The sequence below is a fragment of the Corylus avellana genome, chromosome 2 (assembly GCF_965113065.1).
Source record: "Corylus avellana chromosome 2, dhCorAvel1.hap1.2, whole genome shotgun sequence".
NCBI classification, from domain to species: domain Eukaryota; kingdom Viridiplantae; phylum Streptophyta; class Magnoliopsida; order Fagales; family Betulaceae; genus Corylus; species Corylus avellana.
Window position 1 is genome coordinate 3,757,422 of NC_142491.1, and position 25,310 is coordinate 3,782,731.

Here is a 25,310-nt window from a genome sequence, read left to right on the forward strand (position 1 = left end):
ATGCTCATATATCTGCATGAAAAACATATCCATATGTAGTAAATGCTTATTGATATTCTTAAATGTAGTAAAAGATGCATCTTCAACTTTTACAATATTAATTTTAAAGGCGGTAATAGAAGGTTTATTATGAAACTTTTTTTTATTCACCACGAAACATTGAAAACTGTTTCTTCCACAAGAATCTTAACATTTACTAAAAGTTGATTTACACAGCTTTTCTAATTTATGGTACACTTAATTAGTAATTTCAATACTTAAACGCAATTCCAAACATATTTTTTATGACTATCGTAGAAAACAATTGTCAGTAAATCTTTTTCTTTTTCACTTATTAGTAATTGTCAAAATGCATGGATTGCTGAAAACAAAACCGGATAGAGTAGTTGTATTTGAATTGAATGAATAAAGTTCTCATTTAATGAATTCTACCAAAAAATGAATATTGTGAATAGCTTTGTAAAAACATTTTGACAATGAAAATGCCTAGTGGTTCCACAAGTGTAATTGGCTTATATATATATAAAGCCCTCCAAATTAATCGTTGTTTTTTAAAGAGCCTTACGATATTCAAAATGTGCTAAAGTAGCCCAACAAACTACCAAAGTGTGTTAAAAATGACACATCTTTTTTTATAATTCCTAAAATAAAAAACTAAAAAATTCAATTTTCAAACTAAATAAATAAATAAGAGAAAAAAAGAAAGGGGTGGCTACCAGTTGTGCCAACCAGAGAGTTTGATTTTACATTTTTTTATATTTTTTTATACCTCACGAGCAATTTATAATTTAAGTCAATTATATTTTTTCCATATATATATATATATATATATATATATATATATATATATATATATATATTCTTGTATTTTTTTTAATTTGAACATGACTTTCATGTAACTAGCTTTCAATTTACCTAACCAAAAGAATGTATTTCCATATTCTTCACTGTGCATTTTATTTACTGAATTGCATTGCACACTTACATCATGCTTTGTTTCAGATTCAATCGGAGGCTTTTAGAGCAATGTATGAGACTGGGCTTTGTTGCATAGAAGTTCTCAATTGACTCGTATTTCAAATAAATTTACTTTTAATTATTGAATAATATTAATTATGGACACTTTACTAAATGATTTGTATTATTGTTTATCTGAGTTTTCAAGTTATGTTGATTGGACCATTTTGGATCCAAAAATATGCTATTTGTGGGTTGTCTTTTATCCAAGATTTGTTGATCTTGTTTTATGTTGAAGATTTTTGAAAAATTACTAGGATCGTATTCTATCTCTTTTTGCCAAACAGGTAACAAAGGGAACTAAGCCATTTAACACAAATAGAAACATGCACAGCGGAAATCAAATAACATCACAAATACAGAAACATCTACACCAAAATAACAACCACTCTAGAGTCACAACACTCATAGAGAGAAAATACTTTGAGACTTTTAGTGAACAGTGCTCAGAGAAAATAATACTCAAAAAGTCAGGAAAACTATATAGAGGAGACCTATTTTCTTCGTCACGTCCTAACGGGATACTTTCTTGCTATGATGGGAAGAACAGATTCGCAGATCTGAGAATTCCACATCCTAATGAGAAGGCTTTTCCATTATGACGGGAAAACCAAATGTCTCCTCTTCATCATATATCCCGTCTTAACGAATCAACTGGCGGGAAACCAGGAAGTCTAACTTTGGTCCTGTTACATGTCCCGTCCTGAAGGGGTTCTTGATGAGAAAACAAAAGCTTCAACTTTTCTCTCGTTACTTGTCCTGTTCTGACGAGCTTCCTGACGAGAAATCAAGGAGTTCAACTTTGCTCCCGTTACTTGTCCCCCTCTGACGAGGTTCCTGACGAAAAATCAGGGAGTCAAACTTTTTGCTCCCGTCATATCCACTTCCTGACCCAACTCCTAATGACAGACCAATAACTCCCCGTTACTTATCTCATTCTGATGGCACTTTTGATGGGAAAACAAAGAACACTTCCAAGAACCCTTAAGAACCTAAGAACAAGTCCACAAAGTTTTAAACAACAAAAATATACAAGAAATATCATTGAATATGGCCAACCTAAAACCTAATTGATGCGGTCTTTCTAAAGCAAAAATATATCAATAATAAATAACCACTAGCAATAGAATGAATCCTTGTGGGATAGGGCTATATAGAGGGTGTCGAACCTTAAAGATTGCGGGGTGTTGTTATCAAGCTTTTCAATATTAAATATAACTCAATTTAAAAGATGATTGTTTTATTTTGTTTACTACTAAATTAAATGCATAAAATTAAAGACATAAAAATAAAAATAGATGTGATGAGAGATAGAATAGGGGATTGATTCTCACTAATAATCGCATAACAATGGTCAATCATAAATTAACAAGGAAAATTCATATTATGTATGATATAGGGTTCGTCTCACTCGAGTAATCAAGAAAATACCATCATTTAAAGAGTAATTATAACTCATCTTCGGTTGGTACAGATCGTCCACCTAATTACTAAGATGCGGTATGATCCTTCTTCCCTAGGTATGGATTATCTGATTCCTTAGTAGGATACACCCAATCAAAATGGAATAGTATAACCCATCTTCGGTTGGTACGAACTGTCTACCTAAATTACACTAAACTAGGGTATAGTACAATCTGTCTTCCCTAGGCATGACCTATCTAATCCTATTGATCATGTGTCAATTAAAACCGTTGTATAAAAAATCATTCACATAATCACAGAAAATATGAAGAACTGAGTTCAATCAATATAGAAGACTTTATAAGACAAGATAAGAAATTCATAATGATTGAATATAAACATTAAGATCAATTCTCGAAGTTATACAATCATCATGCATAATATAAAAAAGTACAAATTAAAATACAATTAAACCATTGTAACTTGGAAAAGGGTTACATCAACGTCCTATTACAGAATTAGTTGCTCATCGTGGTGCTTGGATGGCCTCCTACCATGATCCTCTTCTCTTTAACTTGTCGAACCTCCAAGAAGATTATTTATGTCTAAAGCTAAGCACGTCTCTCTTCAAGGCTTAAAGACCTATTTATAGGGTGTAAAACAAACCCTAGAAGCCCTAGAAATCTCATAAAAATCATATTTCAATTTCCTAGTCAAATTAGGAAGCAATCAAAGTACAAATCGGAATATCATTCGTCCAGATTTGCGTTCTTATATTGTGGGACAATTTTGTAATAGAAAACATCGGAATTAGGAAAATCCTATTTCACAATGATTTGTATCATTTTGAGTTAGCTTTCCAATGCTGCTTGTTTTACCTTAATTAGATACTTGAGTTGAAAGTTATGATCAAAATATTATAACATGTGCAGAATCTAAAATTTAATCAAATCCGATTTTAACTCCAATTAGAGAAATTCCGATTTAATAATTTTCTTGATTTGATTAAACTTAACCACATCATATAGGTCATCTATTATTATTGGTTAAGCTTAACCAAATCTTCTAGGTCTTTTCAAAGTGTGCTTTAAGCTCAAAATTAATGAAATTGATTGTATTTTTCATTCGGAACTTGAAAACACAAAATCAAATAAAATCAAATATGCGAGTTAAAGGGTTTGAATGCGCAACATTCGGCACTTATCACTAACAATCTCCCCCTTTGGCCATTAAATGACAAAACCCTAAACAAGGTTTAAAACTTTACAAAAACAACAAGAGGAACTCGGATGCAAAAAAAAAAAAAAAAAAATCACACACACACACAAAGACAACCATTGTGCAAACTTTCCAAACCAAAATGTTAGGTCATGGAACACTACTCCAAAAGACCATTATTGCACTATTTCACAAGAGATCAAGAGATTCCACCTAAAAAATTCTTTCAAGCCATACTCAAGAGCATACTCTAAAACATGTCACACAAGAGACATTATTGCACCATAATCAAAACTAAACACAAGCTAACCACAAAAACTAGACATTCACAAATTAAATTAAACCAAAAAACCTTTGTCAATAAGATAAGCAAAAAACCAAGTAAATACACAAATAAATTGAAACATTGTTTGAAAAGTTAAAACCACTTCTCTCCCCTTTTTGTCACAATGGACAAAGGGAAGAATCATAACAAGGTTGGATTACTCAGAGTCTTCAGATTCTGCATCAACAAGCTGTAGAGGATCAACTTTAGCAAGCTGCAGAGGATCAACTGGATCAATCGGAGCAATAAGGGTAGCTGAGGTAGCGACATCACGAGGAGTTACTAGAGGGTTCTGACCATTCTTAAAAAGATCATCGAAGAAATGATCATTCACTAGATTGACGAATCATCGTCCTAAGGTTGAAGCACATGTTGGAGAAGTTCTTATCAGTAGCAGATGGAAGCCTCTTTGCAAAACCAACATCACCAGCAGCAATTAAAGAGGGATTCAGAGGAGGAACACGTCCCGTGGGAGTTCGAATTCTTGAACCAGAGTTGGACCCTAAGTCTTCAATTCTGTTGGCCTTTGTCTTTGAAAGCTTCCCTTCGACAGGAGAGTGTTTGGAGACATAATAAGGAAAACATAGGCCAATAAGTACCACACACAAGGTTCTAGCAAATAACACCACACACAAGGTTCTAGCAAATAACACGAGCCAACAAAGACAACCCCTAACAATCTTTCCATAGAATATGGAGAGCACAAGAGAACAAAAAAAGAAAAAACAACATAATCAAGCAGCTTCCTGAGCATACATGAGAGAAGCACTCACGACCCATGGTTAGAATTTCCATAAATTTTTAAAGAAATAGATGAGTCAATAGATGCATACCTTCCCATAACAATAAAGTAGCTCATTGCGGTAAGGAAAAGGAGGATTGGGATCTCCAGCAATAGCTAGGGAATTGCCCATCAGCTTTTTTGCAAATCCTGGCCATTAAAACTAATCCAATGGTCTACAAACTGTCACGTGTCCCCTAATTAAAATATAATATTTTATTATTTAAATTTTAAAAAATAAATATAAAACAAAATAATAAAAACAATGAAAAAAATAATAAAAAATTTTGGGGTGTCCGATTGCCATTGAGGTGGCTTTGGCCACCCCCTAGGGTGAAGCCACCCCCAACCGGCCCATGGGGGTGGCTGAATCAGGTAGGGTGGCCGACCACCCCCTATGACAAAAATAGGGTGACTGGCCACCCCAAAAATTTTTATTATTTTTTATATTATTTTGTTTTATATTTATTTTTTAAAATTTAAATAATAAAATATTATATTTTAATTAGTGAATACGTGGCAATTTGTAGACCATTGAATTAAATTCAATGGCCAAGATTTGCAAAAAAGTTCATGGGCAATTCCCACCTGTTGCTGGATCCCGATCCAGGAAAAGGATCCTTGTCGGTGAATTGAATGTAGTCAAAACGGCAACGTTCTCCATCTTATAACCGCTAGGAAATTGTTATTATGAAACTCGGAATATGACCCGACTCATCGACCGAACACCGAAGCAGCGAAAGGCGAAGAGATCTCCTCCTCCTGATGTATCATCCTACTAGAGGTGGCGTTCGCGGCGGGCGAGATCGTAAGCTCTCTCTCTTTCTCTCTCTCTGGCGCTATCTGTATTGTATTGTATTGTTTCAAGGGTTTTGATTTAGCTACATATATATATATTCTCTCCACGCATAATTCGTTTTACCCGATGTAAATTTGATTTTATGAACCCTAGTTGTTTCACTCGATTAAGCTCTAATTGCGGCTTAAGCGAAGAAAACCAAAAATCGCGGATGTAAAAGAATTAAATATAAGTGAGGCTTTTAGGAAAATTTGTTTTAGTTTTTGCCAAGGGTAAGTGGGACTATGAGATGATGGGGTTTTGATTGGGTAATTGACGGCACAGTGATGTTTAATTGCTCTTTTGCTTCAAGTACGGTGATTGAATTGGGTCTCTTGTGTGACGCATTGCTATATTTGATGATGAGCTTATAGATTGTTTCCAATAGGCATACATATTTTCTTTTCCCGTTTGATGAAGGGGAGGTGGTAGTTGCATACTCAGATTCATGCAACATATACTCACGCATGCGAGTGTCAGTATTATTGGCAAGAAATTTGATGCTGTGTCGGGGGAACTTAGTTTTTCAGAGATCAGGAGGATCATATTTGGTTACATTAGACATGTGGTTTGGATAGCATATGATAGCATCTTGGTTTAACTTCTTGTACCCCTTTTGAGTTTTAATCCAAAACTTTTCTGCCACTTCATGATCTAGAAACTTTCAGCTCACATGTTCATATCTCTACTAATACTCTTCTTAAACTATATTTTGAAATCCTCATGATTGAGAAACTTTTAGACACAGCACAATTGGCATACACTTTTTTATTTTATTTTATATTTTATATTTATATATATAAGTAATCGATATATCATTAAAAGCATAAGGTGCCCCTAAGTCTTAGGAAGTATACAAGAGAACCTCCTAACTAGGAGTAAAAATAACAAGAAAATCATGATAATTAATCACCAAATGAGAAACAAAAGCAATTGCCGAAAGATATAAAGTATTGAAAAATAAAGATTTAATTTCCTCCAAAGTACTCTCACGGTCCTCAAAACTTTTATCATTAATTTCCTTCCATAGACACTACAAAAGGCATGAAGGCACCGTCTTCTACACAACAACACTTTTGAGTATTGTTGGTAGTGCATCAACAAGCATACAAATCGACTACTCGTCTAGGCATAATCCAAGACAGCCCAAATCGACCGGAAAAAAAAAACAAAAAAACAAATGGTACAGGCAACCTCACAATGAAGAAGAAGATGGTCAATGGACTCCCTACTCCTTTTGCACGTACAACACTTATCCACCAAAATAACGCGATGCTTTTGGAGATTGTTCTCAATAGGGATCTTTCTAATGGCTGCCGACCACTACCTCAATGTGACCTTAGTCCACCGAACACTCTTACAAGGGAAATGGAAACTATCATTACAACCCATGACACTATTAAAAGATATAACACTGAACAAAGCTTTTTTAAACATCGGACCCACCACAACTTGTCCTCTCCATCCCTTCTCATTCTCACTAAATATTGCACCTTGAAGAACAAGGCAAAGGCATCCACCTCCAATCATGAGCCGCTCTAGCAAAGCTTATGTTCGGCTACATGGCACTTCCAAAACAAATCTACTTGACCTGCAAAAGAAACATCCTTTGCACTAGAAATTCCAAATAAAACTAGAAAGGCTTCCTTAAGGGCCACATCCTCACACCAAAGATCATGTCATAATCTAATGTGGTGCCATCTCCCACCTTGAATTTGGTATGACTGCAAAACTTCCCTCAACTCCTCCTAATATTCTTCCATAAACCCACCCCAACAGGTTCACTAGAACACCACCCTCCCCATAAACTACCATATTTAGAGTCCACTACAACTTTCCACTAAGCCTTTCTCTCAAGATTATAGCGCCATAGCTAGTTACCTAAGAGAGCATGATTAAACCTTAGCAAGATTAACAAGTGTAAATTAAGGGCTAAAATATGAATTTTTTGGCACTTATCACCCACAGAAAAGTAATGTATCATCAACAAATAAAAGATGTGAGATATCCGTCCTTGTCCCCACAAAGAAACCAGAAAATGAACCTCCACTCATTGCAGCTGAAATCATCATTCCCAACGCCTCCATTACTATGAAAAACAATAGAGGAGACATAGGGTCCCCTTGCCTCAAGCCATAAGAGCTGCTAAAGAAGCCTATGGAAAACCCTTTCACCAAAACCGAGAAACGCACCAAGGAAATATAGTGAGCTATCCGTGAGCACCAATTCCCCCCAAACCCCATCTGCTCAATATGTACTGCAGAAAATCCCATTTAACATGATCATAAGCTTTTTTCTAACCCCATTTTACAAGTAACCCCCAGGTCTCGAAATCTCATTCTTGCATTCTTAGTTCAAAATAAAAATAGGATCTAAGATCTACCTAACTCGGATGAATGCATTCCGAGACATAGAAATAATCTTCTCTAACAACATTTTAAGCATGTTCACTAGAATCTTAGCAATAATCTTATAAATGCTAGCCACTAGACTGATTGGGTGAAAATCCTTAGGGTTGACAGTCCCTGGAATCTTTGGAATAAGGGCAAGGAACGTAGCATTAAGGCTTCTCTCGAACTTACCACTAGCATGGAATTCACGAAAGACTTGATTATGTCCTCTTTCAAAACAACCCAACAAGCTTGGAAGAACGCCATAGAGTAACCATTAGGGTCGGCGCTTTGACACCATTCATAGCTTTCACAACCTTCCACACCTCCCTTTCCTCAAATTCTCGCTCCAACCAACTAGCCTCAACCTTATCAATAGAATCAAAGAAAAAACTGTCCTCCACAGGCCTCCACCTGAGCTTTTAACTTTTTATAAAACTAGATAATATGCTCGTTAATCTTCAACCGATTGGAAGAAATTGTGCCATCAATCAACAAAGAGTCAACGGAGTTCCTTCTTCTGTTGGAGTTAGCCATAATGTGAAAAAACTTTGTGCACGTGTCACCCTCCTTGAGCCACAAGATCCTATATTTTTGCTTCCAACTCACTTCCTCCATGAGAGTGGATCTTTTCAATTCACTAACAATTTGTGCCTTCTTCAAATTCTCCTCAACACTTAATGCCCTTCCTTCTTATATATATATATATATTCATCTCTTCCTTGGGCTGTTTTTATTGTCTATTGGATTTAACCTCTCTTGCCAGCCTTTTCTTTTGGATGTTCCTCATTTATGTGAAGGACTGTTCGATGTTCCCTCGATATGACATCTTTCATCAGAAATAGTGTGTTTTAATTAGGTTTTATATAGTAGCAATATATTGAAAAGTATAACATATGTATGTGTTAAATTCTTATTGCATAGATATTTTGAAGGCCTATTAATTTGGTTAGACTCTCTGATGCAAGCTACTATTTATAAGCATACTGATATAAACGGATTGATCGAAGACATAGATTTAAAGACATAACACTAGGAAAAAAAATTATATATGTCAAAATATGATGGAGGAACTATTGAAAAATAATATTGCGTTATACATGAAATTGTTATATTATTTACATACAATTATATATTTATCGATTAATTAATTAACATGTGCATGTGCCAACTATATGATATTATAATTTCTCAAAAATTGTCCTATCTTCAAATTTGGTTTGTATCGCTTCCTTGCCTCATGTCGTCTTTGGTGCTTTTTAGAATTTTATTTCATGAAATACAGATATTTTACTAAACCTAGGTGTATAATTGCAATTGTATTAACAAAGGCATGTCCACCTCTTGAAGGTCATTCTGCAATGCATCTAGCATTGACTTATTGAACCCAGAGCCAACGATTAAGTGGAATAGCATAATGATTCTAAGGGTGAAATCATGCTTGAAAGGAATGCAAATCAATCAAGATCTAAGTAGTTATTTAGACTTATTGCATGCAGTATCTGAGCCTTGCCCATTTAAAGAATATGGAGTGGGCGTGTTTCCTCTTAGCCACCTTGACCAATCACAAATCAGCTTGAACTCATATTGCTTACATCTGTTCATAATTGCTCTCATTTTTATTGGCTGTTTATAAGTTGTGCTTGTGTTTAGTTTTGTAATTGGTTAGCATTTCCTTTTGTAATTATTTGGGAAATACCTCCCTGTATCCATAGCTCTGCAAGTTCTTTTGGAAAAAAAACATATATGGGTGATGGTACATTGCCCATATTATATTTTGATAAGCGTAATTCATCACCTTGAGGGTTTTGCTTTAGATTTGGTGACGTGGTAAGCAATTAATGCATCTGATTCTTCTGGAAAAGTGCATAGATATTGTTGAAAGCCTCTTGAGTGAACTGAAACAAACACTATCAGATGGATTTCTTTTTCTCTAATTGGCATTACTATCAAACATAGTTTTGATAGGATGTCACCTTGATGTTGCCCAAAAGACAGGTTTTTTATGCGAGTATTCATCTATGTGGTTGTTGAAGATAGTTCTGTTGATACTTTTTTTTTTTTTTTTTTTCCATTCATAATTTCTCATTTGAATCTTTCTGTTAATTTTCGGTGCTTTGCTTGTAATGCACAGAATTTAGTTGGGAGGATGTAAAAGCTGATAAACATCGAGAGAACTACCTTGGTCACAGTATCAAGGCTCCTGTAGGAAGATGGCAGAAAGGTAACAGTTTCTCATTACTTTTACTTTATTGTCTTAGCATGATATGTCCAGAGTATCAACAGAAACAACCACTTTGATTACTTCTCTGAAAATAGATTTTAGACTCCACTAGCCCGTAGTTCTATTCTGCATAGCATTTTACAGGGTATGGATTTGTTTTATATTTACAGTTCTTTGTAAAATCCATATTATGTATGGTAAACTTTCACCACAGATTCAAGATAGGGTTCCATGTTTAATGTTTTTTTTTTAAAAAAAATGATATTGTGTTAGTTCATGAGATTAAAACAGGAGTTAACTCTAAGTTGGAAGTTTGGAGGGATAGTAAAACTTGATATTCAATATTTACCAAAGAGCAATCACTTTAGGTATCTTCAGTTGATAATTCATAAAGATGGGAAGATTCACGAGGATGTGGGTCATAGAATAAGAGTGGGGTGGATGAAGTACTAAAATGTTTCGAAAGTATTATGTGGCTGTGGAATATATGAGGTTGAAGAAAATTCCTATTGTACCGGTATAAAAACTTGCTTTGCTCGACTGTACATAATTTTGAGCTATTATGAAACAATATGTTCACAAAATGAGCGTAACCAAAATGAGAATGTTGAGTTGTATGTTTAAAAATAATGGAGAAATATAAGGAAAGGAATAAAACCATTCGCTCAAAAGTATTGAGAGGTTTGGTTACTAAGAATGTATTAAAATAAAAAATAATAATAATAATAAATTAAAAATTAAAAATTAAAAAAAATTAAAAGAAAAAAAAGATTTTTTTCCCGGTGTACTAGGGTTGCGCCCCTCTGCGCCTTTGATAAATATATCTTTACTTATCAAAAAAAAAAAAAAAAGAACCTTGGCTCCTATGAAGAAAAGATGAGAGAGAATCCCTTAAGATGGTTTGGTTATATGCAATTTTTTTTTTTTTTTTTTTTTTTTTTTTTTTTTTTTTTATGGGTTATATGCAATGGAGACCGGTGAATGCACCAGCAAATAAAGGTGATTAACTCAAGTTGACAGAGTGGAAAGGGGCAGAGGGAAGCCTAGAATAGCATGGGGCGAACTAGTAGACAGTGATATATTATATTGGGAGCCAATGGAGAATATTGATTTTGGATAGGATATTAGAAAAAATATGTGGGTGACCATAATCAGTTGACAAGGATTCATAAGACCTACCCCAATTTATTTGGATGAAGGCTTAATTGATTTGAGTTGAGGTTTCTCCACTAATTCTGTCAGAATTACAGCTATTCTCTTTTCTGTTTTTTGTTTTTTTGGATGAATAATTTCTACTACTCTGAATGATGAAGTATTGCATTGACTATGCCCTTGGCTAACCAATACGTGGCTTGCTAAGAGGTGTGCTACCATGGTTTTGGCTTCTGATTAAGCGCACTAGTGTATGCTATTTGCATGTGATATTTGCATATATACAAAGTTTAAAAAAGGGCCAAAACGCACTTTTGGGAAAAGTTAAAAAATGAAGCTTCTTCTAAAAAGCTATTTTTGGCTTTAAAAGCTTTATTTCCCAACACAATTTCAAACATGCTACTAGTAAGGGATAATCTCTGGTTATGGTCAAAATAGATAGGTGCAAAACTTTTGCTTCTTTGTTTGATTGTTTAGCTATATAACAAGTCCATCTCTGGAAATGTTGATAGAAGGTCACTTAGCATTTTCCCAGTTTTGGCTGCATAATTGAGATTTCTTTAAGTTTCGTCAGTATCAGGCTGATGACTTGATTTGAAATGGTTCTCTGATTGTACAGCAATAGCAAAATGGTTTGATGCTGAAATCAGTACAAGCTTTGTTTCTGGATTTTAGAAATATAGCTTTATGTTATCTTTCATGCGGTCAGACAAATTCTAGGTTCTTATTGCACCTTTTGATGATGCAACAGGGAAAGATCTACACTGGTATACCAGGGACAAAAATTCTCGGGATTCAGAGATGGAGGCTGCAAAAGAAGAAATAAAAAGAATAAAGGAACAGGAGGAGCAGGCCATGAGGGAGGCTTTAGGCTTAGCTCCTAAGCGTGCTAGCCGACCTCAAGGTAATCGGCTTGATAAGCATGAGTTTTCTGAACTTGTGAAGCGAGGCTCTACTGCAGAGGACTTGGGTGCAGGGCATGCTGAAGCTGCTCAGGTTCAAGGTCTTGGTTTTGCAAGGTATATGTCTGAAGACAAAAATAAATAAATAAATAAAAAGAAAAAGTGGGTTAGGTTCTGCTGATATGCCATTCCAATTTATATATATATTTAGATTTTTCATGATGCATACCAGACTTACAAACTTTTTTGGAGAAAGTTTTTTAAACATTCTGCCAGGTACAATTAGTGAAGGATGTCATCCTTTTTTCCCCTTGCAGTTGTGAGGGTTAGTGATGACAGGTTTGTTAAAAAGTTCAGTAACCTGGTGGCTGACGTAAACTGGTTGGGCAAGGTATAACATGCCACATGCTTGAACTACCAGTCAAGCTTGTCTACTTTAAAAATGGAATTAAGCTAGTAATTTGAGTATTTTGGTCTATTTAAGTGATAAGTTTGAATTGGCTTTGTCTATTTGATTCTATTCAAATTCACAGATTAAATATATGTTCACAGAACATGATGGTGGCTTTTGGCCTCAGCGTGAAGGCATGAAGCTACCCAGAGACGTATGTTTGGGTGCAGGCCCGGCCCTATATGATAAAGAATATAAGAATTATCCATTCAAGTGACTTAAATCATCATTAGATTGTATATCAAAATATTTGTCCTCCATTTCCTTGATCTAGTATTCAATGATTTGGACCAGTCCAAGTGTCAGTTACCAAGAGTCCAGGCTTGGCCCAAGGATTAAAGTTCCAGAAAGTAGTCTATAATGGGCTTCTAATTTATGATGGAGCCTGATTGAAGGTGTTATTTCTAGTGTGATTGAAGGTTGGGCTGCATGTGTCTTTGTGTTTGTACCCTCCTTATAGAAGCAACATGACTTGTAATGGTTAAGTTCTGTTGGAGTATTCTATGCTTAATTTGTTTCAAAGTAAATGATTTTATTGCACATTACATATGATGAAAGACTGAATTTTTTATACCCCATTAGGTAAATCATAATTGTTTGAATTCTGTTTGATGTTTGAGGGCTGACAGTTTAAGAAAAACAAATCTGAAATAGTTCTAGAGAAAAAGTAGGGGCACCGGCAGAAAGTGAAGGATACACCATACTAAATTCGTTTTTCACATTATTTTTCATTTTTCGTGTTCTTGATTTAGAGAATGGTTTTTATATCCTAATGGATATCCTACTGATGGTTATGCGAAAGTTTTATTGGAACTGAATTATAGTAGCTGTCTACTTCCTATTTTCTTTGACCTGACATACTGTCATGCACTAAAGGACTTGGATAGGGTATATACAGTTCTAAAATTTCGTAATCATCCACGAATGATCAGCATTAGAATCACTGAACTAATGCTATCAAGGCCATTCAGAAAAGATGTTCAGAATTTTTTTTTAATCATTTTTTGGTGTTAGAGCTGCTCTTTCTAATATTAGAAAAGACTGTCTAACATTTGACATCTTACCTGGTTAACTCTAACTTGGTAGCTTTTACTATTTTTTGGTTCCTTTAGTTTCATTTATGGAGGCTCATTGAATGTAAATGCGAGTCTTGACACCAACTTTTGTACAAACAGTGATGCACTGCCTTCTAAATCTTTTCTTTTTGCTTCTTCTTCTTTTTCCCCTTTAATCCATTGTGCTAATTCTTTTTATGTACTGCAGGGCACCCCGCGCTTGGGAAGAAACAAGTTCTCTTCAACCCACTCCGAATGATGTTCCACCTGAAGCAGAAAAGGAGGCTGTGCCTGATCTGTCACCTAGTAAACGCCAAGAGGAGGAATTTGAGGATGAAAGTAGCCGAAAGAAAAGGAGGCGTGAAGAGAAGAAAAAAGAGAAGCATGAAAGGCGCGAGAAACGGCGATCTCGTGATTCGGAGGACAAGAGGAAACCCAGGAAAGACAAGGAGAAAAGGAGGCATGACTCGGACTCTGACTAATATGTTAATAAAAATCTGAAGTTATGTGTTGTGGTAGGTTTTGTTTATTAGTTTTTGGAATTAAATTTGATGTACTCTGTAATTTCAAATAAGGATTATATGTTTGTAGTTGTGCTGGTGATGGCGATGGACGGACAGACCTGCGGAGTCTTTTTTACATAGCCCAGAAAGATAAAATGGTATGGCATTTTATACCTTCAATCCTGTTAGGCACAATGATATACTGACAGACAGCGTCAGGATATTGATGCTGTGAATAGAATACTTCAATGATAGGGCCAGAAAGTGACAAGGATGAAACCCCAATTATTGAAGCTAGCAAGATTAATGGAAATTAAGAGGTGGATAAATTGGCATAAGACCCTCAAATGAAATTGGACATGATTTAAAGTTATTGTTTCTAACGGTGTATGTGAAATCAATGTTGGCACATTTTTTTTAAAAAAAATTAAAAATAACGTAGAATCATGTACACTGTTAGATGCACTAATTTTAAATCTTGACCATGAAATAAATATTATTTATTTCAAATGAAATTGGGAGGATCTTTGTCCGGATAAATTAGAGGGGAACTTGGCAACACTGATGGCTAGTGAGTAGAGTTGCAACCAAAAACAAAACTCAAGGAGGTGAACAAAACTGGGATTATGAGTAAAATGACCCTGCATGAAATGTAGTGTGCAACTATGAGTTTGCTGCGCGAATGTGGGTATGTTAGAACCCCAACCCTAGGGATATTGATGCGGCTGTACTCTCAAACTGACTAGATTATACACCATAATCCAATTTAGTGGTAAAAGAAAAGGGACAAAAAGTGGAGTTGTGTGATACTTATAGTGTATGGTGATAATTTTCAAAGATTAATAATATTTTATATGATTTGCAAACTTGACACGAACCGAACGTAACATTAGTAGATTAGGATTGATTTATATAGTTTTATACCCATATATCGACATGACCTGAGCTCAATGCATTACATAAGGTTTATCCAATCCGGAAATCCGACACGAAATTAATGGGTCACGGTTGAAATGTCACTTATTTAATTAAATAGATTGAGTTTGAATTAACATATATAGTTTTATTATGCATTGATATAACCCGAACTTAATACTCGAATAACTTGTCATCACTATTATCTCGTAAGAAAAAAATACACATACTTCTTCAAACTAAGACTTAATTTGCAATATCCTTCTAACTAAAAATTGCATCATTGCTAAACTACCAAAAGTTTACATCTTATTAAGGATATTTTTATAATTTGGGTGATATTGCAATTTTTAGTTTGAAAATGACATTTAAAAATTGAGTGCTAGTTTTAAAAAAATAAATGTACTTTCTTATTATTTGACGGTTAAAAAAAATAAAAAAAGTAGGCAAAAAGGAAGAAAAAAGAGCAAATGCAAAAGCGGACACAACGCACCCACCTGAGTGCAGTGCAGTCCCGACAAGGAATCCTACTAAAGAAAAAGGTGAAGCAAGTGGGGTCACGTAAAGGCTATTCCCGAAATTAACCCTATTCTCGAGGGTATTCTCAGAAACAAACACCCACCCTCTTTTCTTTTTTCCTTTTTTTTTTTTTTTTAATTTGCAGAGAAGGCGTGTACCTCTGTAGGAACACAAAAAGAAAAAAAAAAAAAAAAAAAAAAGAGAGCAAGGGAGAAGACGAAAGCTTCTGTGTGCGCTCTCTCTCTCTCTTGCTTGTCTTTTCCATGATCCGCAATCATTTCAGGGACAAATTTCTCCCTCGCTCTCTCTCTCTCTCTCTCCATTAACATAAGCAGCAACAGCTGACAAAATCTGCTCCAAAAGAATCTGATCATATATACATTAAAGAAATAGAAAACGTTTCCTTTTGTTGTTTGTTTGTTTGACGTTTCGCAGAAGAGCGAACATGGTGTCTGCGAACCGTGAGATGGTGGTGTTCTGCTTCGACACGCTCGTCGCTCACTACAACAGCGAAGATGCTCCTCCCCCGGCCTTCGATGATGGTCACCAGTAATTCTCAACTAAAACCCTGCCTCCCTGTGTTTCATCCATTTTCGTCTTCTTTGTTTTTGGATTTTCTTGGCTTTTTTGGAGCTCGATTTAGTCGTTTGAGTTTGTTTGTTGATGTTGAGTCCTACAATAGCTTGTTTATGAATGTCGTAGTTGGATCCTAGGTTGGATGGTCATACTGTTGGATTCCATTGGGGAGAATGAAGCCATCTGATTGGAGAGAGCTTTTGAGGAAGAAAAGGTCTTTGAGGTGGTGAAAGCCCTTTTTTATGGCATTCTTCCAAGCTTGTTGGGATGTTCTTAAGGTTTGTATCATGAATGTTTTCCATGATTTCCATACTAGAGGTTTGTTTGAAAAGAACTTTGATGCAACCTTCATTACTCTTTTTCCGAAGAATCTTGGGGCGGTTGATATTAAGGACTTTCAACCTATTAGTTTGGTGGTTGGAGTTTACAAATAGTTGCCAAAATCCTAGCTAACATGTTAAAAATGGTAGGGGAGAAGATTAACTCCAAGCCATAGAATGCTTTCATCAGGGGTAGGTAGATCCTAAACTCTATTCTCATTTCCAATGAGTGTCTTGATAGTAGGATTAGATCCGAGGAGTCAAGTGCGTTGTGCAAGCTGGATGTTGAAAAGGTTTATGATTTTGTTAACTTGGAAGTTTTGTTGTTGTATATGCTGAGGAGATGTAGTTTTGGAGAGAAATTGTGTAAGTGGACAAGGCATTGTATGTCTTCGGTTTATTTTTCTATTTAGGTGAACGACACTACAAGAAGTTTTTTTTTTTTTGGTAGCTCTCATGGTTTGAGACAGGGAGACTCCTTGTCCCCCTTATTGTTCGTTATTGTTATGGAGGCATTAAGTCAAATGATTTCCGCATTAGCGAATGAGGGTCTATTTTTAGGTTTTTCAGTTTTGTTCTAGGCATGATGATGTTTTCAACATTTTCCACCTTTTGTTTGCGGATGATACTTTGATTTTGCGGGCTAACCTAGATCATCTCCGTAACTTGCTTTGCTTGTTCTTATGCTTTGAAGCGGTTTCAGGTTTGAGGGTTAATCTTGCTAAATCAAAGTTAGTTCCCCCGTTGGCAAATGTCATTGATGTGGAAGTTCTGGCCAGCATCTTGGGTTGCCAAATTTCTTCTCTTCCTATGACATATCTAGGCCTTCCATTGGGTGCTTTGTTTAAAGCCAAATCTATATGGGATGGCATTATTGAGAGGATAGAACATCGTTTGGCTGGTTTGAAGATGATGTATTTGTCTAAGGGTGGGAGGGTGTTACCTTAATTAAAAGTACTTTATTTAAACTGCCTGCTTAATTCTTGTCTCTTTTTCCCCCTCTCAGTTGGTGTTGCCAACCACATTTAAAAGTTTCGATGGGAATTTTTGTGGGGTAGTATCAGTGAAGGCTTCAAATTCTATTTGGAGGTCTGTTCTCTGAACTTAGGAGAAGGGTTGGGGGTCTATAATTTACTTTTGTTTAGCCGAACTCTTTTGAGAGAGTGCATTGGCGTCATGTTCATGAGAGAGAGGCTTTGTGAAGGGTGGTAGTGGACACTAAATTTGGTAGCGTGTGGGGTGGGTGGCGTTCTAATGAGGTTTACAGGTCGTTTGGGGTGCAACTTTGGAAGCATATCAAGAGAGGCTAGAGGGAGTTCTCTTGGCACACTAGATCTGAGGTTGGTGATATCTCTAAAATTAGATTCTGGCATGATATGTGGTGTAGGGATCAAGTCTTCAAGGCAGTTTTTATGAACTTGTTCAGTTTGGCTCGTTGTAATGATGCCTCTATGGCTGACTACTTGGTGCTTTTCAGTGACTCTTATTAATGAAATATTAACTTTCTCAGAGCAGCTCATAATTGGGAGGTGGATCTCTTTAACTCGTTCTTTAACTTCTTGTACTCCCTCAAATTGAGACGAGGCGACGAAAACAAGCTTTGGTGGGTACCCATTCCAAGAGAGTGTTGTTCGATCTTACTACAATGTCCTTGTTCCCCACGATAGCACTCATTCCCTTGGAGGAGTATTTAGTAGAATAAGGCTCCTTTGAAAGTGATTTTCTTTGGTTGGCCGGCTGCTGTGGGGAAGATCCTAACCATGTATAATCTTAGAAAGCAAGATCTTGTTGTGGTTGAGTGGGGAGTAAGTGGACTGCCCTTTACTCCATTATTAGATGGCTAGTGCCCTATGGAATACCATTTTCAGGCTTGGGTTCTTCCTAATTGAGTAGTCGACCTTTTCGCAAGCTAGAAAGGGCAATGTGGTAGGTTTTAGGATGCTTCTATGTGGAAGATGTTTTTGTCATGCATTATGTGGTGTCTTTGGAGGAAAAGAAACAATTAATGTATTGAAGACCATGAATAGACGATGGGGGATCTTAAGGAATTTTTCTTTTAGACTCTTTACCTCTAGACAACAGTTTTTTTCTCTAATGTTTATAGTTTTCATGTTTTTCTTGAGATATTTTCTTCTTCTAGTTAGTTGTATCTCTTGTATACTTCTTGGGTACTTAGGTTGCGCCTTATACGCTTTTTAATAAATTCATTTATTTGTCAAAAAGGGAAGAAAATATATGTGTGTGTGCGCTCCCGCTTTTTACCCATGCAGTCATAGTGAACCAAATTTAGCAAAACAAAGACCAAATATTCCTAGTATTGAGGCTCGATTCCAATTTCCAGCCCTTTTAAAGCCCAAACTGCCCTCCATTTTTGTATGTTCGCCCTCACTTTATTGACTGATATTCTTATCAGTTGATTTTTCAATCATATTGATTGCACCTTGCCATATTACCATGATATGCATTATATCATAGACTGCACTCATTTTTGTGTGTTTTGTCTTCAGTTTTTCTATTCAGTGATATTATTATCAGTTGATGTTTCAATCATTTTGATTGCACTTTTCCATATTGCCATGGTCTGCATTATATTTTAGGTTGATATACCTGACATGTAGAATTGCTTTCCAACTTTTATATGGAAGATGTACAGAGTTAGAATGCCGAAGTAGACAAAGAAACCCTGACCTTCTTTATGTTTACACCAGCTCAAAATTTTAGTTATGGTTAATAGGTTTGACTCTCCAATATTAGAGTTCTTCAAATTATCAATGTAGATATCTTTTCATGGATATACATATGTGCAAATGCATGTGTAAATTTTCTGCATGCCTATTTTAAAACCATGTGATTGAGTGGTTCAGTTTGATGTCATGTGCTTGAATCAGGATTATGATATCTGCTAGTTAAAATGTTGATTGAGTGCATTGCATATTGGTCTCTCTCTCTCTCTCTCTGCTTGGCATGCATTTTTTTTTTTATTTGTGAGTATTTATAAGTCAAGTACCTGAACAACATCAAGCCCATGACTTAACCAACCGCCACCCTTTTCTATGGGGAGAGGAGATGCCAGTTGGCCCAATGGCCATTGGTTCATGAATGTGAACATGCACTTTAGTCCATTGAGGCTCATGACTTGCTTTTCACTTTTGCTCTAGGAAACCTTAATGATTATGCCTAAAGCCTGTTTATGCAGCCCATCCAAAACATTGACAGTTGATTACCATTTTTTTTCCTCTTTTTATGCTATAAGATGTCAATAAGAAATGCAGTAAATACTTGTAATATACATTAGTGGATATATATTGGAAAAAGTTGCCTCCTTTATTCCATTACCTCTCTTCAACCAAGTGATTGAAATGTAGTGGTGGCAGAAAAGTTTTCCTCTTCAATCCTAGAATGCTCCATGTAAAGTTTTCCTCTTCAATCCTAGAATGCTCCATGTAAAGTTTTCCTCTTCTTCCTTGTCAATGCTTTAATTAAGATATAACTAATTGAGACTTCTCTGTGCTAGAAAACACTGATATGAGCTGTGAAATAAGTTCTGCAAATAATTATGTAATCTTTTAGAATCTTATCTTGAAATTTTTTGTCAATGGAAATAATATCTGATGGGATCTATAAGTAAGTCCAAGGATTTGGTGATTCTTTTTATGATCAAATACAATTAAGAGACAATGTGAACTTGTTTATCTAAAAAGTGCCTGGTTTGTAAACTAGCAGTGGTTGAGAGTTTTTTTTTTTTTTGGTACTTGTGTTTGAGAGAATTAGTTGTGGAGAATTGTGCAAAAATAGCATATGCCAGTAATACCCCAAGGATGGTTGTTAATGATGAACATTGAAGAATTTAATGTATTTAGTAATTTAGAAGAATAAGCTGATTGAGAGAAGGGAGCTTGTGGCCTTTGGAGTAATGCCTCCTTGATTAGAAGTTAGAATATATACAAACCTGATTTATTCAAAAAAGAAAAGAGAAAAAAAAATAAAAATGCAGCAGCGGATTATGTTCATTGTTTACAATTTCCAACTTCTTCGTAAAAGCTTATCATTGCTGCTTGCATATGCCTTTAACATGTGATAAGTGTTAAGTTTCCTTTTTCCTGTTTACGTCCTGTTGTTCAGAATTATTTCTTCTGCTGACTTAGATTATTGTTGACCACAGGACTATTATTGGTTATATTAGGCATTGTGTTCCATTATTACTTGTAAACATCTGAGTTGTGAAGTAATTTCATCCAGGGCTTTCTTTGCATTTTTCTTTCTCTCTCAGACCTAGATAATGCTGCTAAAAATGTGCTAATTATCATGAATTGGATTTTTTTTTTGGTTTCCGTCTTTTCTTTTTTGCTACTGTACTGAGATGGGGATGTAGCTGTCACACTGTCATAGTGTCTTTGCAAGTTCACAATACCACTTTTTTTTGGATAAATAATGTACCTCTTTGAAATGGGCTGTGCTCTTAATTGCCATTTTGCTTCATTTTTCTTCATCACTGAAATGATTTTTTTTTTCTTTCTCTTAGTTTAGTTGTAGCATCTTCTCCAAATACATGGCTTGTGTATTTCCATTCGTTTGTTCTTTTCCTTTTGATTTTAAATGGATCCAATAACAGTATCACACATTTTTCGTACAGCATTTTTTTGATGGTAATTGGATATATTGTAATAGTGTTGTTCATTATGTGTTTTTATTAAAGAATGCTATGAAGAAAGAGATGAATTGCTTTGTAATATGCACACTAGAATTTTCTTTTGCATGATCCTTATCTGACACAAACAATACTTGGCCTCAGCCCATTGTTTGTTACTTGGAAGAAATTGGTGAATGGTGGGGAGCCTCGATTACGTGGATGTATTGGAACTCTGGAAGCTCGTTGGCTAATTAATGGATTCAGGGACTATGCTCTAAACAGGTATTTTCATAAAACATGTACTTGGCATGTAAACTATTCAGGTATTGTATGTTTTGACACGTACTTCACACTCATGGACCTGCATATGTACTCCTCTCATTAGGAGTTAGTCTTGGACAATATATGATAGCTATTTTTTTATATTCATATATATAGGGAAACTAAAGAATTGAAAAAAAAAAAAAAAAAAAGCACTGTCTTGTGCTCTGTTTTTTCTGCTATCTTTGTAAATAATTAATGCATACTAAGTCAACATAAGTAGATAATGCTTAACCTGTAAATTATAATGGTGTACTCTAAAAGAACTAGAAAATCATACACAAATTTCTGGAATAGCCACTTAAACTATAGTTAATGAAGGGCGTTGAAAAGAAAATGGAAACACACATGGCATAATGAAAGTAGCGTTTATCATGGTCCTTATCTGCTTATGAAGAGTGCAGCCTGCAAGCACAGATCAAACAAGCTTCAGCCTTCAGGTACTCCCAAAAAAAAGAGTTAAAAAAAAAAAAAAAACAGATCTATGGGTAAAAAAAGATAACTCATATACTTGGAACTATGGAAAAATTTCAACAAAAAAAGAAAAAAAAAAAAAACAAAACAAAAATTTTCAGATGGGGAGATCTGTAGATAGAAATAGACTGAAAAAAGTACCTTCAGAAGAGATGTCTTCAGATCGGCAGACCTAAAGAGAAGATGAGATTTCTTTTCAGACCCTTAAAGTTTGAACGGCAGTTGCGAGAACGAAAAGTTTTATATATTATTATTTTTTTGAGAGGTGAAGGGAATAGATGGACTGTGGGGGAGGGAGAGGACACCGATGCAGTGGCAGAAAGGCTGTGACAGTGAGAGATTTTTTACATTTTTAGATGTGGTGTTAGGGTTTTTTTTTTTTTTTTTTTTTTTTTGGCATAGGAGAAGAGAGGCTGGGTTCTGGAATCTGCTGGAAGATGGGGGTCAGGGTCCATGCGGTGCTAGGGTTAGTCGCTTGGTCTGTGGAACAGGAAAACTTTATCTTTATATACTAAAGGGTCACAGACCGGAAATTGACTTATGTCCACATGAAACCAAGTTCCAACCTGATAACCCTTTGGAAGTTAAATATCTAAACCAACCCCCCAACTGAAACTGATTGAATCAGACCAAATTCAGTTGGGGTCGGTCGGCTGGATTGGATCCCCCAGATATGGGGCTGTTAAATTTCTTTACTTAGAAGTCCAAGGGATAAATGCATTGTTTGAATCACTGTCATATTTCAAGACCATTACACGTCATGGAGCCCCTGGCCCCCTGGAAAGGAAATAATAAAAATTTGTTTAGTGGGCCCATGGCTCTTTGGATTGTGTTGTGATTGAGATCTAGATTTAGGCCTGAGGTTAAGCTGGGTTGTCTTTGCCTCATCTAGAGGCTTGTCTGGCATTGAGAAGGATATTGCAAATGTTGTTTTTGCTATGTTTTAGTCCTTATCTTGTTATTCCTGTTGCATGCCTCTGAACCTTTTTCTTTGTATCTGTAATATATTGCAGCGCTTTGAGGGACCGCAGGTTTCCCCCTATACAGGCTAAAGAGTTACCTTATTTGGAGTGTACAGTTTCCATTCTGACTGATTATGAAACCGCTAACCACTATCTTGATTGGGAGGTATCTGCCTGGTTACTTGTTTTGACTTTTGTGGCACTTTAGATCAGGATGTATGGTCATATCTAGTTTGTTATCCTCTGCTATATGATCCATTGCCTGCTCATACAATTTGATAGCATTTCTTTGCCCAAGGATACCTCATCGGTTGATCCTGACAGTTTGATGTGTTATTGTCTTTGTCACTGATTAAGGATGATGTTAAAAGTGGGGTTGATTGAAGTTGTCAAATGTGTAATTCTATGAAGAAGCTGATTTTAGATGTTCTTGTGGAATATTGTTTTCTCCGTAGCTACTTCCAAATGCATCCATGATAATGGGATGGATGGAATTTTTAGATTGGTTAATGGTCGTGAACCTGGAGGTGGTTGGATCATTTAGCTCTATAATTGTTTAAATATTTTAATTGGTAATGCTAATACCATAGTGTAGCTTGATGATCAGATGCTGAATCTAGCAACGCGCATCTGTTTTCTTGCTACATAATATTATGAGCAGCATAAAATGGGTTCACAGTGGGAGAATACTTATGTTTTGCTTAAGCGAAGTCTTGTAGTATGTTTATTTTGTTGTCTTTTCCCACTTTCTGAACTTAGTGAGTTCGTACTGCAGGTTGGAAAGCATGGTATAATTATTGAGTTTACTGATCCGGACAATAATACAAGGCGAAGTGCCACATATTTGCCTGATGTTGCTGCCCATGAAGGTAACAATTCTCACTTTGGTACAAGTCTCTCAATTGTTACATGAACTTCGTTTTGGTTATTTTTTGTTGTCAAAAACGATGGTAATTCTTTTACCTTTACGCTGTCTGATTATACTATAATCTTCTTGAATCAAATTTGAGTGAGTGGATGAACCATAAGTCTTGTTTATCTGTTTCTGTTTAATATTTCGTTACTTCAGCTACTTTCTTTCTGTAACTACACCGGTGGTCTTATTACCACTTCCCTTTGGTGAACATGAACCAAGATCCTCTATAAAACCCATGTCTAGTCGTCCCAAGGGATTGAGTTCAACCTTAATGTATCGTCTTTTTTGTTTATTGGGTCACTTAGTCACCAGTTTTACTGCAAATCTGTTTTCGTGGTGCTCTCATGCTTTAGTACTTCCAAATTAAAATTGATTTGAGTATAAAACAGACCACATATTCCGATGGAAAGCCAGGTGACATGATTATTATCTTTTTTGAAAGTGTATATTCATTTTCTTGGATAGTAGAGTTCCATAGTGCTAGGTTTATTTTCCAAGGAAGAATAAGATGTTTATTCAAAGATTACCTTGAAGTGCATTGAGTTTTCTTTTTTTTCCCTTTTTTTTTTCTTCCCTCTACCAATAATTAAGTTTGTGTGAAGTGTAGTTTTGTTCATCTGATCAAGTTTCCATTTCTTGCCTCTACTTCGGTTTAGGTTGGACAAAAACAGAGGCAATAGACTCGCTGATGCGAAAAGCTGGCTACAATGGCTCTATTTCCGAGTCACTCCGGAAGCGTATACGACTGACCCGTTACCAGAGCACACTGTTTACAATGCAATACGGTGAATATGTTGCCTTTGTCAAGGAAACCAGGGGAGCAGCTCCGTCTATTGTTGGGGCCAAGCCCGGGAACCATTGATTCTCCAAAATAGCTCTTGCTACGACCATAAAGCTAGTTTGGTCTAGACAAGAATAATTTAAAAGGAAAAGAAAAAAAAAAAACTAAATTGGGTGGGACTGGATTTGTTTGTGTTCCAGCCCTGACACCCAGGTAATTGTTGTTACCTGTCCATATCATTCTTCAAATTCATTTGATTTTGGAGAAAGAAACCAGAAAGAACAGGTTTCCTTGATTTCCATACCCAATATTCACGTTTAGCAGCTTCTCTGGGAATGCTGTGTTTGTAACTTGAAAATGGTCCCGGAGTGCTTTATCTTATTATGTTTATCTTCTGCTCCAGTATCCAATAATATTATTTGTTGGAATTGTACTTTAGCTTTGGCAATCTTCACCTACATAAATTAGCTACCCGTTGATATCAGTTTGTAGCTAATTTATGCAAACTAGCATAATAAAGTGACGAGTCTCTCTTGACATATGTGAGAATCACAGGTTTGTGTTTTTCATAACTTTTTATTCAATTTGAGCACTTTTACTGACAAATCTATAAACCAAAAATATAACCCCCAACTT

The 25,310-nt window shown here is 35.7% G+C and overlaps 2 protein-coding genes across 2 annotated transcripts; both read left to right on the forward strand.

The window, feature by feature from the left end:
• The first annotated feature begins 5,356 nt into the window (after nucleotides 1-5,356).
• LOC132174535 (leukocyte immunoglobulin-like receptor family A protein) lies at nucleotides 5,357-14,433 on the forward strand. Its single transcript, XM_059586176.2, has 4 exons — nucleotides 5,357-5,553; nucleotides 10,108-10,197; nucleotides 12,101-12,368; nucleotides 13,966-14,433. The coding sequence occupies exons 1-4, from the start codon at nucleotides 5,511-5,513 to the stop codon at nucleotides 14,237-14,239; spliced, it is 675 nt and encodes a 224-aa protein (XP_059442159.2). The 5' UTR covers nucleotides 5,357-5,510; the 3' UTR covers nucleotides 14,240-14,433.
• Nucleotides 14,434-15,876: 1,443 nt separating this feature from the next.
• Nucleotides 15,877-25,112, forward strand: LOC132179023 (AMMECR1 family). The gene is made up of 5 exons (XM_059591639.2): nucleotides 15,877-16,243; nucleotides 21,383-21,502; nucleotides 23,029-23,143; nucleotides 23,753-23,846; nucleotides 24,550-25,112. The coding sequence occupies exons 1-5, from the start codon at nucleotides 16,140-16,142 to the stop codon at nucleotides 24,753-24,755; spliced, it is 639 nt and encodes a 212-aa protein (XP_059447622.1). The 5' UTR covers nucleotides 15,877-16,139; the 3' UTR covers nucleotides 24,756-25,112.
• Nucleotides 25,113-25,310: the final 198 nt, after the last annotated feature.

Excerpts from the sequence above, each read along its gene's own strand:
- LOC132174535 (XM_059586176.2), top strand. The coding sequence starts at position 5,511 with ATGTATCATCCTACTAGAGGTGGCGTTCGCGGCGGGCGAGATC. Across the intron at positions 5,554-10,107 it reads CGTTCGCGGCGGGCGAGATC|AATTTAGTTGGGAGGATGTA; the intron begins GTAAGCTCTCTC and ends TGTAATGCACAG. Across the intron at positions 10,198-12,100 it reads TGTAGGAAGATGGCAGAAAG|GGAAAGATCTACACTGGTAT; the intron begins GTAACAGTTTCT and ends ATGATGCAACAG.
- LOC132179023 (XM_059591639.2), top strand. The coding sequence starts at position 16,140 with ATGGTGTCTGCGAACCGTGAGATGGTGGTGTTCTGCTTCGACACGCTC. Across the intron at positions 16,244-21,382 it reads GCCTTCGATGATGGTCACCA|CCCATTGTTTGTTACTTGGA; the intron begins GTAATTCTCAAC and ends ACTTGGCCTCAG. Across the intron at positions 21,503-23,028 it reads AGGGACTATGCTCTAAACAG|CGCTTTGAGGGACCGCAGGT; the intron begins GTATTTTCATAA and ends AATATATTGCAG.